General features: G+C 42.9%; 1 protein-coding gene across 1 annotated transcript in view; it reads right to left on the bottom strand.

The window, feature by feature from the left end:
- TANC2 (tetratricopeptide repeat, ankyrin repeat and coiled-coil containing 2) overlaps nt 1–19106 on the bottom strand; it is a 253232-nt gene that overhangs the window by 43816 nt on the left and 190310 nt on the right. The window contains 3 exon segments of the mRNA XM_050911874.1: nt 2285–2892; nt 4912–5078; nt 8212–8443. Coding sequence (XP_050767831.1) covers nt 2285–2892; nt 4912–5078; nt 8212–8443 — 1007 coding nt within the window.

Genomic DNA, 19106 nt, shown 5'->3' with positions numbered 1-19106 from the left:
TCCTATGAGCTCCGTCAGTGGCAAGCTGTGCTTCTTTTAGAAGAAATAACGTGAAAAATCATTACTTATCTTAATCATCGCAAAGGGTTTACCATGCTCTGAGCTCAACATCTCAATATTAGCTCTTCCCTGAGAGCTGGACAGGAGGATTTTGAGGAGCACAACAGCTGAATCTCAGGGGCTCCTCTCTATTAATCACTGAAATGTATCCTGTTTCATTATCTACCATCAGAGTATAATGCAATTAGTGTGCATTATACATTAGAGATATTTATTAGTCCTCCAGTACGTATGGACTCACACTCAAGGCAGTGGGAGCCTGTTAGATGCACTGTAACTTCTTTTTCGCCAGTGGCAAGGAGCTGAGTCGGGTTAGCTCTGCAGGGATTCCCTATGTGCAAAGAGCATGAGCGTTCCCCGTACGCTTTAAAGTCACCATTAATTTATGATGTGAAATGGCACACACGGGACAAAAAGTGATGCCTGAAAGTCTCCCAAACAGTCCCAAGGGCAGCACGACGTGTTCGTGGTGTTCATCAAAGGCAGCACCAAACCCGCACCCTGAGCAGAGACGTATCACATTGCTGGTGACTTGTTGAGCGAATACGGGCTGATTTGTGCCTTCGTGCTAAAATCACACGCAGTTGCACGCCTGGTTTCAGTGCGAAACCACCTAAAGTGCAGCACATTGGAGTTTCATTCTGAATTTGGTATCCTGAGAATGCCCTCACCCATCGCTGTGAGAATGAAGAGGAGTATTTCTGGACCCAGAGAACCAAAGCCTCTGCGTTACCCAGCCGTATGCATTGCTACCACACGCAGCACCCAACACGCGCGGGGTGCCTGACCCACCAAGTAAGCGTCCTGCACCTTAATTTTATTTTCATGGTAACGAAGGTAAGTAGCGATTTTTCCAAGTTGCTCTCACTATGGTTTCTTATGGCAAGTGCTGTGTGATTAGTGATAATTGCCAGGCATGCTGGCTGCCGTCCCCTTGCCCGGCTGACGACAAGCTCTCTTACAGCCAGACCAGCCAAAACCACAGGGGCCAGACAAAACCAGTAGTGCCAGGTGGGAGCGACTGGGAGGGAGAAAGCTCTGAGCTCCACAGGCATAAGTGCTGCACCGGCATTGGAAACAGGGTGGAAAAGCATTATGCAGTGACAAGCACTTAATGACTCCGAGGAAGGATATTAAATAACTAACACTGATTGATATAAAGACACCTGCTGCTGTGAGATGCTTTACAAAGGGTTCGCTTGATAGGACTGTTGTGCAGAACCTACTAAAACAGAGAAGATGCCCGTTGGGAGGAGCTATATAGTATTTTTCTACTGCAGCCTGTTTACCACAAAATTTAAAGTGGTAAATTACTCTGACACTGCTAACAGTTATGACTGCTTTAATCAGCTGGGTGGCTATTCGGTTCCAGCAGATACTCGTATTTTCTTCAGACTGACCATAAAGTCTGGGAGACGCACTGACACGGCCTTGAATCCAAGTGTTTCCCTGATTTTTATAATCATATTTTAAGAAATGGGCAGGCCAAATGGAGCAAAGCTTATGGGGATAAACTACCAGAATTATAGTCAGAGCGTCTGTTTCCACTCTTCAGTAGAAACAAAGATAACGTTATTAATAGTGATCATTGGATTTAAAGAATATAAATCTAACCATGATTAAATTCTGTTCCCTGTGAGCTAAGCCAGGAACTCAGCTGCTATCAGGACAGAGATTACATATGTATTTACAGTTCAAAATTGCTAGAGCCTGATTCTGTTCCTTAGTTTGCTTTCAAAAAGACATTTAGTAGTACTACGAGGAACACAAGTTCAAAAAGAAGCCAACTGCAAAAGACGTATCCACACTGTTCATCCTTCATCTCCTTACCCTCTATTTCACACGGTTTTGATACCCTTGGAGAAAGGGAGGATGATTCCCCTTCTCCAGACTGAGTTGGCAGGAGTAATCTGCTGAAATGCAGACACTCCTGGTGATGCCTGTATGGGAGCTAGTCAACTTGAGGCCTTCTGAGTAACTGCTCATCTCGTTCTGAAGACGACTATCAGGTTTGCTGGGTCAGTTGTGTGCCAGGGGGTGCTTATATCTTTCCATGAACAACATAAAGACCTAAGGTGACTAGTACAGATGTAGAGATCTACAGTGCAGACAGACCAAAGTCAGGTAACCACATCCATGTGCAACCTTGCAAAATGAAATGATTCAGATAACAGTATGAGATGAACACATTCATAAACTCTGATTTCTCAGAGCGTTTGCTTACCTAGGATCACAAAGAAACTTGGTCTTTTCACCTTCTTCTCTCCAAATAAGCCATTCTCGGAAAGAGGGATGAACAAACATTCGCGTCATATCTCTACGTTTGATAAGAAACATAGAAAGGTTCTCCATCCTCTGCTGAAAGTCATCCCACTCCAAAGTGCCCTCAATGTTACCTGCATTAATGGCCTGAAAAATATGTTCATCTGTTAATGGATGCAGAGATGCCACTGCCACATTCAAGAGAGGCATAACCCGATCAAAGGAAGACTGCGTTGGGAACTTCATATTGCACTGCAACAGGTAAACTTCTGACAGAGACACTGGGACGACTTTGTAGCTGGAGCTTTTTAGTACTAGGTATCCTTTCTCTATGAGATCAAAAGTGAGTTTTAGGTACAGATACGACCCTTGGCTCAAGGTCTTGAGGTGAGAACTCAGTTTGCCAAACGTAGTGTTGTCCATTTTGCCGTTAAGCGAGATGTTGTTCTGGATCTCTGAGCTGCTGTGTATCCGATGAAGGATATATGCCTGCAGGTCCTGGTCTATGGCTTCATTCTCTTCCAGTCTATCCAAAAATATTCTGTGGAAGGGCAACAGCTTAATTATTTCCTACAAAGAAAAAAAAAAAAGGATACTCATGCTGGCAGTGTTTATTATTCATTAAGTAAACTTAATTCATATTACAATAGCACCTTTGAGACTCCTTTAAGACCTCTTCCATCAGGGCAAGCACACAAGCTGGCAGTTTGTGCCCTCAGGACCTCACAATCTCATCTATAATCAAGTAGGTTGCATGTGAAACATGACTGAAATAAAAATGAAGGACACTGTTCCTAATACCGCATCCATGGAAAGGGCTGGAAAATTCACACAGAGCAGTGCCCTTGTTATTCCTACCCCATCCCAACCACGTATCGACATGCCATCCCTTCTGCTGTCATGTCAGAGGGAATGGACAACCAGACGACAGATCTGAGGCCAGAAGAAATTTTGCTGAAGCTGAGCCTAAGCACCTCTCTCGGAGTGTGCTCCTGTATCGCACAGCTGCTATCAACAGGGAAATGCACGGAAACATCAGGACAGATAATAGCAAATATTTTCCAGTGCAAAGTAAATACGTCTATCTGCTGCAGGATACTGTGCCCAGGAATTCTCTCATCTGCTGACTGCACTGATGATGCTTATGCAACATAAACCAAAGACCATCAAAGGCCCTTCCAAAGGAATTCTTGCATCACGGGCTCTCAGTCACTGCAAAGAGAGGAGAAATGACGCGATGGAGCTGGACAAGGCAGAGAAGCCACCAACTCTCCAATAAAATAAAGAGGGTGAGCACACTTCAAAACTAAAGCTTGCAGTGAAGACCGTAGGGCTGCAAAAGCCCTAATTAAATGAGGAATTCAAGTCATAGGGATGCAATTTACCTACAATTACAAAAAGATTTCTTCCAAATCATGTTTAATGTACTCCATTACTGAGCAAAAAAAGAACTCCAGCACAAAACAGCAGAGAGCCTGTGCTCTCCTGGTGTCTTGGGGAGCAGCTGCCGTTCCCAGCTACAAAGGCAGCGCGCAGCAGCTGGCTGCCTTGATGGAGCTGGAACCAGCACTCAGCTCCCTGCCAGGAGGACCACAGTAAATCAACCTGTGGATTGCAGTAAATATTAGCCAATCTCAGTAAAACTGTTTAATGGAGCTCGGTAAAAATGAACTCCACAGCTCTGTGCTAATGAAAAAATGGCTAATAATGAAAAAATGAGAATTACAGGGCTGCAGACACGCCTTTCTGCCCCGAGCAGTTGGGCCAGCTGAAGAGTGGCTCTGAGCTGGCTCCCAAACACGTGTCCCATCCCTCTGATGTCTGCCTCCTCTGGGCTCTGACGCTCAGTGTGAATGTTCCCACAAGTGATGCTGCAAATCAACCAGCTCTACTGTGAAACAGTTGAAAGAGCAGATCTGCCCTAACTGGGTCATTGTGTTTGCTTCCCAGATTGCTCCATTCAGACGAGCAGTTGAGCCAACAAACTAAGGTCAGCTTAATCCTTATGCCAAAAGAGCGATGATAAGTAGCTAAGGACAGGCTGAAGGTAAAAACCTGCCCAGCTGCAAACTAAAATAAAAATACTTAAGAATAACCCAAACAACATCCAGCTTAGAGCTTCAGCACCTGCTCAAGATAGTCTTCTTTGAGCTGAATAATGTCTTGGCCCAACATTGACTCCTCCAGACTGAAACAATCACACCCTCACACTCCGGGTCATGCAGAAGGGGTATGAAGATACCAACTCCTTTCCCTTCCACATGGAGGAGAGGATGTTCTCGAGCAGCACAGGCTGACAAGACATCAGGCCCTACCCTCCTAATATGCACAGTAAGTAGCCTGTTGGCATGTGAGCCGTCTTACTCAAATGAACTAAACTATTTGCTGATGACCATTTATTGACATGAATAAGTGATGCTGGATTAGATCCATTCAAAGCTGTAGAGTGAGTTTGGGGACATGAATATAAATCCAAGTACAAAAAAGTCAAAAGGCTCTTAAGCAAATCCAGATATCCACTAAGATCTTCTTTATCAAAGCCCATCATGACAATGACACAGTTCATCACAATTCTTGGTCTCAACATACCTGTAGGCTTGTCCTGACTGTCACTACCAGCTTCAGCCAGGAAGGGAATTTTCCAATCATTTTGCTCAGGAATGATACTATGGTGTCTCCATAATCCGGCTTGTGAAATTCAGCCTCATTTAAACCATCAATTAATATAATGAAATCTTCATCAGGGATCTTCCTCTCTGAGAGAAAGAGAAAAAGCATTTATTTGAAAGGCTAGACACGTGACTATAATGTACTGCAAATTCACTACAGTGTTTTAAAGCATCATCAGATATTGCTAAAGAAGAAAAAAGACACAGTAGCAGCACCTTTCTTATGATACATTAATTGCATATATACACAGAGGTAGGCTCACACATACACAATTTCAATTCTTATAAAACACTTATTTTAGTTACCACACACACAACTGTGATATCCCACAGATAAAATAGCTAATCATCTTTTTAAAAATTCCCTCTCCACAAAGTCCAATGTTATTTGATGTGAATCAGTATCTTTCTGATAAGTTTTAATAAACATATTATTAGCGGTTGTTTATAGTTTTGGTATTAAACTCTCACCCTGATGTCAGCCTGTCTTAATTTTTGCAACTGCTAAATGAAGGTTCACCAAAAAATTCACTTCCCCAACACCTCTAGATCCTTCCAATTTTGGCGTCTGCACGTTGGGCACTGGCTTCTTGATCAACTAAGGTCTGGGCAAGCATTTTGAAACAAAAGCAAGCTGGATTCACAGGCAAAACAATTATCTGAGGAGAGCAAACCATCATCAGTCTGCACGCATGGGGAAGGTCATTCAACATTCTGGAGGTTACATCCTCTGTTCAGCACAGACTGTTCATAACGACTCTGAACTTCCAGTATTGTTCAAGAGTTTGATCACCAGTCTGTAGCCAAAGCTTCTTTTATAAATGAGTCAGGGGGAATAAAAAAGATCCTGCAAAAAGCAAATCATGGACCTTTTAAACAGGATTTTTTTGTTGCTGGTGAATATAGTAACCAAACTGATACAGACAATGAAGTCAGTGTTTCTATGTCAGATGTTGAGAGCTGAGTATAGCTTTACAACTAACGATACAGACTCTTTTGGACTTGCATCTTAAGCTCAAGTGGTATCTTCTTAAAGGTAATCTTGCCTAATAAACTCAAAAACAGGTAGGAAATGGGACATCTGAGTCTGTTGTTGGCATATGCTATTAACGTGTACTACAGATTCTGATCTGTATAAAGTTTGCTCTTCTTTGTAAAGTACTATGGATAAATCCTGCTATCAAAAAGCTCAGTATTCCCAACAGCAGGTAAGCTTTTCTCTTTGACTTTAAATTTCGTCAGGAAATTTTCTATAAAAACCCAGCACAAAATGTTCATCGATGACATGAGCCGTCTCTGTGGTGTTCCAGGGAGAACAGAAATGCATCAACACCTTGCATTCGGTACTGCTGAGCATCGAAATTCCATCTTGTCCTTGCCTTACATTACCAACTTGCATTTATTTCCTAACATACTGTTAATATCCATATGAAAAACACCTATTTTGCATTAAAATTACCATAGATCCTTTTTCAGTTAACTTCTCAGTAAGATTATTGGGTACACTAGAAAATACACTTTATTACTTTCTGAAATCCTGGAGTGAATATAGTGCCCGCGTTTTATACCCACATCTCATGTTCCTCATAAAGCCTGAGGGAGAGAGGAGAAAGCACGGAGTAGGGGAAGAATCAGAACTTTGTTCTCCTATATATTATTTAGATTCCTTGAGATTAAAAAAAATATATATTTGAGAAACATGAATCTAACTTTCTCAGTGACATTCACCATTAACATCTGTGCAATGATTTTGTCCCAGTAGCATTAAAGCTTCAGCAGCACCTTGTAAAAGACCTGTTGATATATTTACAGAGTCTTAAATGTTATATATTTTAAAACCAATTTCCAGACACTGTTCATTTTGTTACAGAACACTTGGTGCAAATTAGCTTGCCAGCACTCTCGATCAGTAAGGTTGAAAGATGGGAGTCCTGATCATTGGCTCCACTGGAGCTGTGCTGAGTGCAGAGCTCAAGAGGAAAAAAAAAAAGCTTTTATATAAAATTTTTCCACCCCCCAGAATTTAGGACCAGATGGGGGTCAACCTGCTTGGCAAGAAAAATAAGCATCCTCTGAAATGAATTCAAGAGCTGGAATACCTCCCAAGGAGTTACTGTAATAACCACAAATTATTTTCCTTCAGAGCAGCGGTTCCTAAATGTATCTTTTTTTTTTTTTTGCCAGGAGTGTTGGTAGGAAAGAGTAGCCACGCTACTCCTACAGTGACATTTCTCCATGCCAGGAAAATCAACTGCTGTCGAGCTGTGCTGGCTCTACATGTGCTTTGTGCCTGGTGGAACCACGCGTGTTGGACCCAGATGCTGCTGCTCAGAGTTTGGACACTGTGTTTTGAAGAGCTGATTTGAACAACAGGGCTTTGAATCTCGTAGAAGCTGCATCTATTTCACGTTGGCTCCTACACTGTCGTATGTAGAGTGATAACAGAAAATTATCTGAACTGGTTTTTGCAGCCAACTCGCAGCACGCCATTTTAATAAACACCGTTTTGCAGGACAACAGAGTCCTGAACTCTGCAACACTCCGACAGTTTTCATGGCAACGAGCAAAGATCTCAAATTTAGCGGCTGTCACAATGAATTAGTTATATCTAGCAGAGGAAAGAAAGAAAAGGAGACAAAACCAATGCTGCATTAGAAAAAGCTCTGAAATCTGTAATCAGGATAAGGCTTGTTACCAGTTCCCCTAGAAGCTTTACACAGGGTTTTTACAGACTTTTATGGTATCAGCTCTATAGGTCAAAGCTTCAAATTCTCAAAAGTCCACTAAATAATGGCAGGGAAAGGGAAAAACATTCAACCCTCTCAACAAATAAATTGGAACACATTGCCATAAGCAGAGCTGTGCATGGAAATTGTTGCTTGTTTTCACCTTCAGAACTGCGAGGCCAGATCTGGAATGTGAAAGAAAACAAGAAAAGAGAAAGCCAAGTGCACGCTGTCATTAGTGTTTCATCTACGGCCCTGAAACGCACACCAGGAGGAGAGGGGTGCTTAACCCCTCGCTTCCAAACAAGCACGATGGCATATTCTCAGCTTCTCCAGATCTCACCTCTTCCCTGCAGCTCTTAAGATGCGACGCAGAAGGATTAATCTATGGCTTTGTTTAAATGCCCAGATGCAACTAAGCAGCATTTTAAAAATCATAATAAAAAAAGGTGAGCAGGAGCTCAGGGAAAGCATAGGGAGCGTTATTATAATACCTTTGTGCAGATTTTCCAAGGGCTCCAGGACTCCCCTCCGGAAGGAGGCCATGGGGTCTTGCACGCAGGACCTCAGGCTGAGCATGCTCTGCAGGTGGGGCTCTCGCAGGAGCTGCTCCCTGTAGGCAACGAACTGCGGCGAGCGGCAGAGCAGGGCGGCCACGTTGTGCACAAACTCTGGCACCAGGCAGGTGTAGGCATTATCAGCTTGGCAGTAGTGATAAGCAACAACCTAGCAAAGAGAGAAAGAACAAAAAACACATCTTCATCAGACGCGAGTTGGGCAAGTTGTTAAAAGCCGTGTTTTTCGTTTGGTGAGTTTGATGTATTCTGGCAGGTGAAGTCTTTAAGAGTACCGAGCGTTAACCACCCGCGACAAGAATCCAGACGAATCAGTTGGTAAAAACAGGCACTGATCCTGAAAAATGACTGGACCTGCCACTTGAAGAACAAATGAAATTAAGCTGTAGCTGCTCACAAAGACGGACAGTGACAGTAACTGACATAGCTGAAGCGCTGCGCTGAGCAGGGAGCGATAGGATTGTGCTTCAAGCTCTGTTTAAGGACTTGGCATCAGTAATAACTTGTGATTGTTTTCTTGAACTTATTTTTTATTTGCTGTTTTCAAATGTCAAGCTCTGTAGAAGCAGGCAGAGAGCACAGGCTGAGTACCTTACAGCAAGGTAGCGTCTGCAAATGACAGATTCCCATGAACAGGGGGGAATGTCAGGCTTACTATACATTACTCATCCACTGTGATCCCGCTCTTCATTCAAAAAATCAATTCAATTAAAAAAAAAAAAAAAGGGAAAACTTCCTCTTTTCCCAGGTCACCTGATTCTTCAGACTCTGCTAGAACCCACTAAATTCTGCCCACTTCTTAAAATAAGCAGAAAACCAGTGATATCTTCTCAGTCCAATCTGCCAGCTTTCCTGTTTTCTTTCGCAATATAAAAAAAGGCCCACAAAAATCTCTCTCTGCTTGTAAAGCGCTCGGCAGGCTGCTCCAGCACCGCCCCACCGCCCAGCTCCTCCTGCTCCCTTGCTGGCACCAGCCTCCTCGTGGCACCGCCTGGCCATTTGGTGCGAGCCTCTGCCAGGTCAAAAAGTTTTTCTCCAGCTCCCATTCACTGGGTGTTCTTTTCAAATCACTGATAGTATCCAAAAATACCCGGCAAGGCAGGTGGGATCAGTTTTGCACCAAAACCACCGCTTCCCTGGAGCACTGTAGCACAAAATACATATATTGCAAAATAAAGCACATTTCTGAACTTGGAAAGGACAATATAACTGAGGACACTGCGCACACGAGATTTCTGTGGCCTCTCTGGAAGCCGCGTGAGCTCAGATGAAACGTGGCCCGCGGCTGTTGGCCGTGACTAAGGCTTTCTGGCTTTCCACCTGCAATAACCAGCCCTCGGTTCGCAGCGGGCTCCAAGGCAGATGGGGTGGCGTATCCAGCCTCTGAGCTCTGCCACTGCGAAGGACGGTACCGAGAAATGAAAACATCAGGCTGTGGGGTCCTCACACACCGCTGGCTCAGCACTGGCTTTTAATTTTAAATAGAAATATATGAAATTACCAGTGGGGTATAATGCAATAATTTCCTTTCACAGTCAAAATGAGGTGTGATGCATACAGCGATGATAAAGCTAGGTTGTTATTTCAAGCATCAAGCCCTAATACATGTGCATAAGCTTTAATGGATACCTCCAAATTCCTAACAGAATTTTTCCTACTAGCCAGTTAAAATACAATGTATTCCCTTAGAGAACAGCACTGGGTAAAGTAACAATAAAGGTAGTGATTTCTTTTCAACAATCCTATTTATTTGGGGATTATAACTTGTGGATTCCACAGTATAAAGTTCTTAAGCGGCTGTCCCTTGATATCAGGTTCCCAGTAATAGAAACCAAATTGCTGTAGGCAGAGCTCTTATTTCCTACACAATAGGTGTGTAGACACAAAAATAAAGTCTCCTTTTTATGAGGGGCCAATTAACTTCTTCCAGGAATCTAAAGAGCCACGTCTTGGAAAAGGGACACACCTAATACCCATGAAGGGACCGGTCACTGCTAGATATTGGGAGACAGATACAGTCACAACTCAATTAATTTAAGCCCCTTCATGTACATTCTTGATCCTTGTGCTGGATTTACTGGTATATTGACTAAGCCTTAACCAGTAGGATAAATGCAATGCTTAATAGGTGGATCTGAAGCTAAACCAGTAAGCAATGAAGATTTTGGAAAGGCAACCAAAGGAAAGGCATTACAATGTTCTCAGAAATGCAACTGCACCAAAATTTAATCTTGATGTTATTTATTCTCCGTGACATTTTCTCTATCTTCAAATCAAAGGGAGACTGCCAAAAGCCAGTGCTGCAAGCTGAGCCTGGTGCTAGAAATCAGGCTCCTCACTTATACAACCAGAGTTGGGTGGGAAACAGTTTTCTCATCCTGTAAAACATTTCAAGGTTTCAAAGCGTTTCTCTGTTCCACCCTTGGGAATGAGATCAGGGTTAATGTGAAAAGTAAATGAAAGAGACTTCAGGACAACCAACGGGTTGGTGTTGACAGGGCTCATCCCCAAACAGGTTCAAACCTTGTTCTTTCTCCCCCGTGTTAGGTAAACGCCTTTAATACCCGGCCACTATTGCTCTGGGGAAGGTCTCTTCCCAATTATTTCACTTTATATACTTAATTAATTACTCAAGGATCCAGCAAGAGGGATGGATTACCATCTCTGCTGCTTAGGATTCTCTTCTAAGATACGGGAGACCATGTCCAGACCTTGCACTGCATCTGAAATGACTGCTCCGTATGCTAGTTGTAATTCTGGGGTGTTATTTAGTCTCTCCTCCTTTTGCTCGACTGGACAAGCCAAGAAGTACATCCAAGAAAAAAAACAAAAACGAAGAGCTTGTATAGCCTGGAAATGAACTTTTCATTGAAAAAGGTGTGCTCTCAATAAAAGCTTCATTTTCCATAAATCAAACTACTTTGCTTTTAAAAACTGCTTGAAAAAGTTCCAACCATCTCTCATCGTAAACAAAATCCTTGAATTAAACATTTAATTTTACCTAGAAACTGTGTTACAGTAAATGAAATCACCAGGGAACAGCATGCTCTTCCAAAGGTATGGGCACGCCTGGATGTTGCAACCAGTAAACATTTTTGTCTGGTACAATTTAAGGCATAATTTTTCTAATCATAGTTTCAATTTGAACTTTGTCATCCCATAGCACTGAAGACTATAAACACTAAATTGGACTTCCAAAACTTTTAAACCTTTATTTCAGGTATCAGGTTTGTTAAATGATGTTTATAAAGTTGGAAGCTGAAAAATTCCTTGCTCTAAAGTTTGATTAAATTTAAATCACTGGATTGCAAACTTGAAGTATACAACGCCTATAAGCAACCCTAATGCAAGAGAAGTGGATTACAATGAAGGATAGGAAAAGTAACACCTAGATCAAGAGAACTGTTCAAAATATCCGTTTATGTCATTTTTGTAAGGGCTGAGAATGCAGTTTCGACAAGTCGAGTGACTGCACGCTGAGAAACCAAGGCATTATGTTGTTTATATTAAATATCAAATGCCAAAATTTACAAACTAGTATAATTTCCTTTCTTGCTTGAAAGGGAGCTTCAAAATAATTCACACTTGTATGATGCATATTTTACTTCCAGTGATTACCTCCTCTCCTAAAATGATTTGGAGAGTCTAGCTGGCTACACACCAAAGTAGTACATTTATCATAAGCTTTTTGGTAGCCAGTTTTTTTAAACATTAATTATGTGTTCTAAGGCTTGAGAAACACCAGATGCGGCGAAGGCAGAGCACCGCCTCTAACAGACCATGGCCAACATTCAACACGACCCCATTCTCTCCTGAAGTGGGGTCAAGGAGCGCCAAAACTCTCATTTACTCCAAAATGACACAAATGTCATCTTCTTAACTGCTAAAGCAGAATTATGAAAGCCATTATTCGTATTCTCTTCAGGTGTTAAATCCAGTAGGTCTTCAGGAGTCTCTTCTCCCAACCCTTCCAACACCAGCCATCCTACTCTCTCCTTTCTGCCAGAACCACTTCCCACTTCTCCCTTCGTCCGGCCTCACATAACCTTCACCTTCCTACCACCCCTCCTACTGTCCTCCCATTCGCATTCACTCCTTCACCCACTCCTTTCTCGGATGCCGGACGCGGCAACAGTGTCCCACCCTGACATGCAGACGCCGTACATCTTTCCTGCAGCTCTTCTCCCCACATCAAAATGCTTTTCTAAATCACGGCCATGCAAACTGCGCTCCAGATCTCCGAGGCCAAGCTACCAATTTCACCTGGCTTGGGCTCAGCTGAGTAGATACGGAAGAGTTCCATGAAATGAGGAAAAAAGGGAGATTTCCTCATATAGGTCAGGACCTAGGAAACAGCTGCCGGAAGAAAAAGGAAGACACGCGCACATTAAAAGCAAAACAGCTATTCCAAGGATAATTGAAAATGCCAGTGGAAGAGGAGGGGAAATGCTGCATGAACGCAGCAGGAGGACAAGGCTAGAGAAGGCAGAGAGCGGAGCAAAAGGAGGCACAAAAGAGATTGTGTATCACCTATGAAGTACAGAGGAAGAGAAGAGACTGAACTGTGAAGAGGGGAAAAGAAGAGAGAGAGAAGGGGGAGAAAATGACGTGTGCGGAGAGGCAGGAGATAACAGTAATATGAGAAAGGCTGGAAGGACAGTGTGAACATCAAAGGAGAAAGAGGGGCTGAAGATGGCTCAAGGGAAGTAAGTTATTTTTACTTAATAGGACAGGCCAATTTTAAGCAGTTCTCCGGCACTATTTGTAAAAAAGAATATCCTCCATTTAAGAAGCATTCCTTTGACATCACGCTTCTGCTGTGATTTGCCTCGGCTTCCTTCTGTAAGCGTGTCGTGCAAGGAGGCCATTCTGCCAACCCCCCCTAAAAGGACCAACCTCACAAACCCCTGAGCTCACAGCAACACCCCAGTTCTTCCAGTGCTCCTAAAGGGCTTCAACGTTGTATTTTAACCATATTTCTGCACCTAGTAAGATTTATCTTTTTTTGACCCATACAAAAGAGCTTCAAATAAATTCAGTGTAATGCTTTTACCTGCCAAAATGCCATTTGCCAGGCATAATGTTGATTGTAATAACGTAAATGGAAATCAGCACTGCTGTATTTTATCCATTGCACATGACTGTGCATGTATGTGGTGACCCAGTTTACTGGGAACGTTCATTACTTTTACATAGCCGAGTATGCCAGTAAATGCCCTCTGAAACTCATTAGTGTCGCAGGGCATCAAGGCTCAGAAGTAATGAATCCCTCCACCTCTACGTAAGGTAGGAGTACTCCCTTTCTTTTTATACGCCTGCAGCAACGATAATGACACTTTGGCTTATGGCTTGGAGGATGGGGAGAAGAGCCTCTGAAGCCACCAGCCGTGTTCATCATCAGCTGAGTGCGCTAATGCAATGGACGTACAGCTCCTCCACCAGCTGCTCTACATAGGGTACGACCCATTAGCGCAGCAGAGCTGGCTTTCAGGTCCATTTGTTTAAGTGCTGCTACCACGAGCAACCACACAGCATCCAGAAACCCAAAGAATATAGCTGTTCAATGGGTTATTTAAAACTGTGTAGCCAATCCATTAAAAATCCTCTGCGAGTAAAGGATAAAATCTTCAGGGAAAATGGGGAAGGCGACCCTAACCAGAGGGGACACAGTTCAGGCTTTTTCCTTTGAGCTGAACTGATCTCACCTTGGGCTATCGTACCTCTGAAGGGCACTGGTGCCCCTTGCTGAAAGGCAAAGGTCACCTAGGACACATATTTGTGGGTCAGCATTTTTCAACACAGGCTAGGGTTGGTGGGAAAGCCTCTCGTTTCTTTTCTCTGAGGTGAAGGACCAGCTCTAGACAAGCAAGGTTGGGTCACCATCCCCGGAGGTATTTAAAAGACGTGTAGATGTGGCGCTGAGGGATGTGGTTTAGTGGTGGACTTGGCAGTGTCAGATTTACGGTTGGACCTGATGATCTTAAGGGTCTTTTCCAACCTAAATGATTCTATGATTCTAAGGTCATGCTCCAGCTGAGATGCATCAGCCCAAGTCATACATTGCCCAGCATCATTTGGAGACAGAAAGGTGGCACTGCAAGGACAGCCACGTGGTGACTTAGTGATGGTCACTCACCTCCCCTGGCCAGAGCAAGTAAAGTCGAGAAGTATTTTAATGGATGAAAGATTAAACAGTAAAAAGGCAGAAAAAGCAAGGCACAACATGGGAGAGGTGTGCAGTGCTGCCTTTTTATGGGATCTTAGGTTTAAAAACCTTACTGTTCATATTCACAACTTTTTTTTTTCCAGTTTCACCTTACAGTCGTTCTGTGATATCAGGCAATATGTTTATAAGCACTGAACAGCAGTAGATGGGTTTACAGTTACACGAAGCTACGTGTTCAGCTATATGTGGCTAGCTCACCAGGAAAGCTGGTATGCATCTATCGCAGTGAAGGAGCCAAGTCTAGCTTGACTTGTTGGCATTGCAGAAAAACTGGCAGCCTGCTCATTGTCAGAGGGCAGACTTGAAACAAATTCAGCAATCCTGCAAACTTATTTCCATAATACATGCATATACATTAAAACAAAAGACTAACCAAGCAGTTTTGCCAGAAATGCTTATGTTTTATTTGCAAGCGTCAAGATGGGTGTTGCAATGTGAGTAGTTTTATTCATGACTTTTGAGAGTTTGCCAGATCTCGCAAGACAAGCGGTCTTGTCCTTCCCTGCAAGTCTCTCTACTCCATGCTACGCTACAAACCCCTACCGAGACAGAGATGGAGGAAAAGCTGCAGAGGAACCTCCCCAGCAAGGACCGCTCCAAAGTCCACTGCTGAGAGCTGGGGTCTGATACATGTCCCCACGCTCCTCACCACGACCGGTGGGAAGTCCATCAGCAGCCACTGCCTCAGCTCCTCCTTGGAGGCAGGAGAAGCCCGTGAGTGAAAGGGAAAAAAGGGGATTGTGCCAGCTCAGTTCCCAGCAAGAGGATTAATGTTACCTTTAAAATTAGGAAATTGATTCACAGAAATCTCTGCTAAGAAGCTATTAACATTGCCATATACTTAATATTTTCCTTGCAAGGAAATGGAAGGCAAGGCATTTACCTCTTGATGCCTCAAGTTTCCTGGCACACTTCTTTATCCCCATCTACACAATGCCAACCACAACCTTGAATGTGACCCTGGTGTGACAGCAAGACTTTGAACTTTCCCTTTTAAAAATATACTCCCTTGACATATCCAAAATGATCACTAGGAGCTGGAACAGGACAGCCAGAGCAGACTGGGGTGATGCTCCAGGTAAATTATACAAAGGCATTATTGTACTTCCAGTATTTTCTCCACTAATCTCTCAAGGCAGAATCACCCTGCTTCCACTTCCAAAATCTGAGTAAGATGGGCTGTTGGGAAGAGAAATGACAAAACGAACAGAGCAATCTCAATTCTAAGCTCCTTGTTTTCTCTCATTCTTTCAGGAGAAACTACTGCAAACCCTGAAAAGTATCCAACCCTTCCCTACCATGATCGGTACTCGTATGGCAAAAGACTCCATTTCTGACCAAAGAGAGGGACTGAGACATGAGAAACCTCAACAGCTGCCCACCAAAGTTTGGGAGGAAGGGAATTCGGCCCTCTGTTTTTGATGTTTTTCTCCTCCTAGGACCCACCAGTGCGGATAACTTCAGGTACCTCCTAAATCAGTTGGATACAGTTTTCCTGGCACAGTTGTTGAGCGCAAAAATGACACCTTATACTGGTTTTCTGAATTGCCTCATTTCTAAGCATTTTTCTTCTCCATTAGTTTGCTGATGAAAACTGAACCAGAAATCATGGACGACTTCAAACCGCTCCCTAAGACTACAACAAAATAACGCTCTTTTCCAGCATGGCAAGAGCGAGTGGAGCTCCTGCTAGGCAGTCTTCGGTTACTTACTTCTAAAATTAATGATTTGTTCATCTCTGACAAGAAGAGCTAAAAGCAACCCTTGCCCCCAAGAACTTACTGCATGAAAAACAGGCAGAAAAGTACAACCCTGAATAATCCAGAGGAGGAAAAGCAACTGTTCACCTTTCATTTCTGTCATCATAAACACACAACTTCGGAGTTTTGGGATAAGTGACATTTTCAGAAGGAACGGAGTGGGTGAGAGGGACGGCGTGCTTCCCACTAGCATTCTGGAGCCTGCGCCAACCATGACTTAAGCCTGTTAGTATATTATTAATCCGCTTTCATAATGATCTGCATTTCTCTAGCACAATGACCACAGCACAACCTGAGAACATCCTGCTCTGCTCAGTGCAAGCAGAGGTTGAATATCTGCACGCAGCTTTATCTAGCTCCTCACATATGTTTCACGTATCTCCTAAAATATTCCTGACAATTGCGGTTGTCCATCACTGTCAACACTTTCTTCCCTACTTCAATTCTGACTCTAGTCTTAATGCAACTATAAAACACACATGTCCAAGAAATACTTTTCCAACCAGACTAACCTACGGGTCAGTCTTTCCTTCACTTCCTTGGGCTCTTTTTTCTTCAGCCAGTTGAACAAAAACTGTTTTAAGTAGGCCATCAGAATTCTTTTTTTATTCCACAGCTACTGATACAGGAATATGCTGCTCTTTTCTTTCCTCCTGCACCAAAGGACATTCCACTTCTTTTTCTTCCTTCTTTTCTTTTTTAGATTAGACTTTGGAGAGCCTTTAGCTTATCTATGTGAAGGGTTTTCCTAAACTGTCCCCAAGAACGCCTGTTGGAGACTGTGGCATCAGACATTCAGATTAGGCAGCTAAACTATTTTAACCAACTATTTTTACTATTGTCTACCAAGACATTCAGGGTATTTATTTGCTCCATTTAAGAGTTCAGCATCTTCAAAGCCTCTTATGAACAACAAATTCTCATGATCTCTCCAAGGCAAGTTAGAGGTCTGTGATCGAGTTTCTGAATGAGGCGATCGCACACAGAACAAAGACCTCAACACTGTTATTTTAATGGATTTTCAATTCTGTTGCCAGGTCAGTAATCCTTTTTCTCCCAGTGTCACTCAGAGACTTCAAAAACCACAGCTGGGGTGGAATAGTCAGTGTTTGTTTTATCTAGGAGGACATCATACGGCATGGTTCTTTCTAAGCAAATCAATTTATCTGCTGTTGACAGCAAGTATTCATCAGCGGTGATGCTGAGTTGTACTACTCAGGAGGTTACTAAGAGTGCACTAGGCACACTACTTCCAGCTATCAATTTGACAAACATCCTAAACCATTTTATTTGCCTTTATTTCCCTTCCTGAGGCTTGATAATCCATCAAACTTACTGTTTGTAGCGTGCTGCACAGCAGTTCTGGAAAAGGCTCTGATGCAATAAAAACAGAATTGTTGTTTATGATAAAGAATCGTCAGCAGGAACATGGAGCTCAAAAAAAAAAAAATCAAAGAAACAGAAAAACCTCCTATACTTTCAGAAAAATTTCCCTTTGTGGTAGGAAATGAAGCTCTGAATCAGGATTTAAGCATGTGCTTGATTTCAATGCATGACTTCATCCAGGCACACACTGCAGCACTACCTGGAAGACAACTGCTCTTCTGAATTGAGAAAACTGTAACACCTAGTTACGTGTTCCTTCCAGCATCAGGTATCAAAGGACCATTAGATGCATGGATCACTTTTCTTTTAATAGGCAGGGAAACGGAGGCAGGCAGATGAGATGCTGGTCTCCAAGGATCCCAACAAGGCTAACGGCAAAGCTGGGAATAGACCCAAGGTCTCCAAATGCTGAATCAAGCCGTGCCGCTGCTGCTCTGACTCATCCCAGGAACTGTTTGCTTTTCAGAAGTTCCGCATGCTGTGTCAGCTATTCGGGTAGAAGAAGCGATTCCAAGTACTCTAAGGTCAACTCATCAGCCTTGGCATTGATCTTTTCATGAAGGCCTAATGTCTGGAAGCCGGTGACAGTTATTTCTGGAATCTGCCTACATTTACAGTAGTCGAGATTTACTGGGAGATTAACAATCGTACTAAAAGTCTGTAATTCTGCTGCTAGCACAAGAGGTAGTACATCTTCCTAACTCATTTGTTATGTTCTGACAGCAAAACACAGGATTTGTTTTGCAAAAAAATTTTGGCTAGGGGATGAGCAGGACTTTAAAACCCTTTCCTAAAGGAGTCTGCAGCCAAGGTATAACAACCTATTTTTATTTTATTTTTGGCTATAAAGATTGTTTCTTGCTCTTTTCTCCAGAGATCAGAGATGCAAAAAAGCTTCAGTGCATGATCTATGCAGTGGATGTGACACACTGTTTGAAAGAGTCATATCCCTTACCTCTTTCAGGAGGAAACTGAAGCTAAAACTGTATCCATTTATCAATTACGTATCCAGCAGGATTACTTAAGCACTCAGGGGAAGAAAGTCGAGATAGATGAGGTATTTTAAGCAGAGATAGCACACTTTACTGGCCTTTCTGGTAGTCTGTAATGCTTAAGATTTGCAGGGAATACGATGACTAATGTGTCCTGAACAAAAACAGACCTGGCCATCGCATTCCTTTCAAGAACTCCACGTGGAAGAGGAGAATATCAAGTCTTAATATTTACTTACGCAGATATCACATGCTCTCTGCCTTGCCATCTGGGTGCAGCAGAAAAGCAGATAGGACAAGACAGTATCTGGCACAAAAAGCTAAGCAAAACACATCCTGGCAATAATTTAGAACAAAGACTTTGCTTGACATTTTCCTCTCCAAAGTGGGGCCAGGCAAGAGGAAAGCATTAACTGCTCACATCCTCTCAAAAGGTGTAGGAGGAGAAAG

Source organism: Gymnogyps californianus, chromosome 28, assembly GCF_018139145.2.
Source record: "Gymnogyps californianus isolate 813 chromosome 28, ASM1813914v2, whole genome shotgun sequence".
Classification (NCBI taxonomy): Eukaryota; Metazoa; Chordata; class Aves; order Accipitriformes; family Cathartidae; genus Gymnogyps; species Gymnogyps californianus.
Note: the sequence above shows the minus strand (reverse complement) of the source record. Positions and strands in the feature narration are given on the sequence as shown.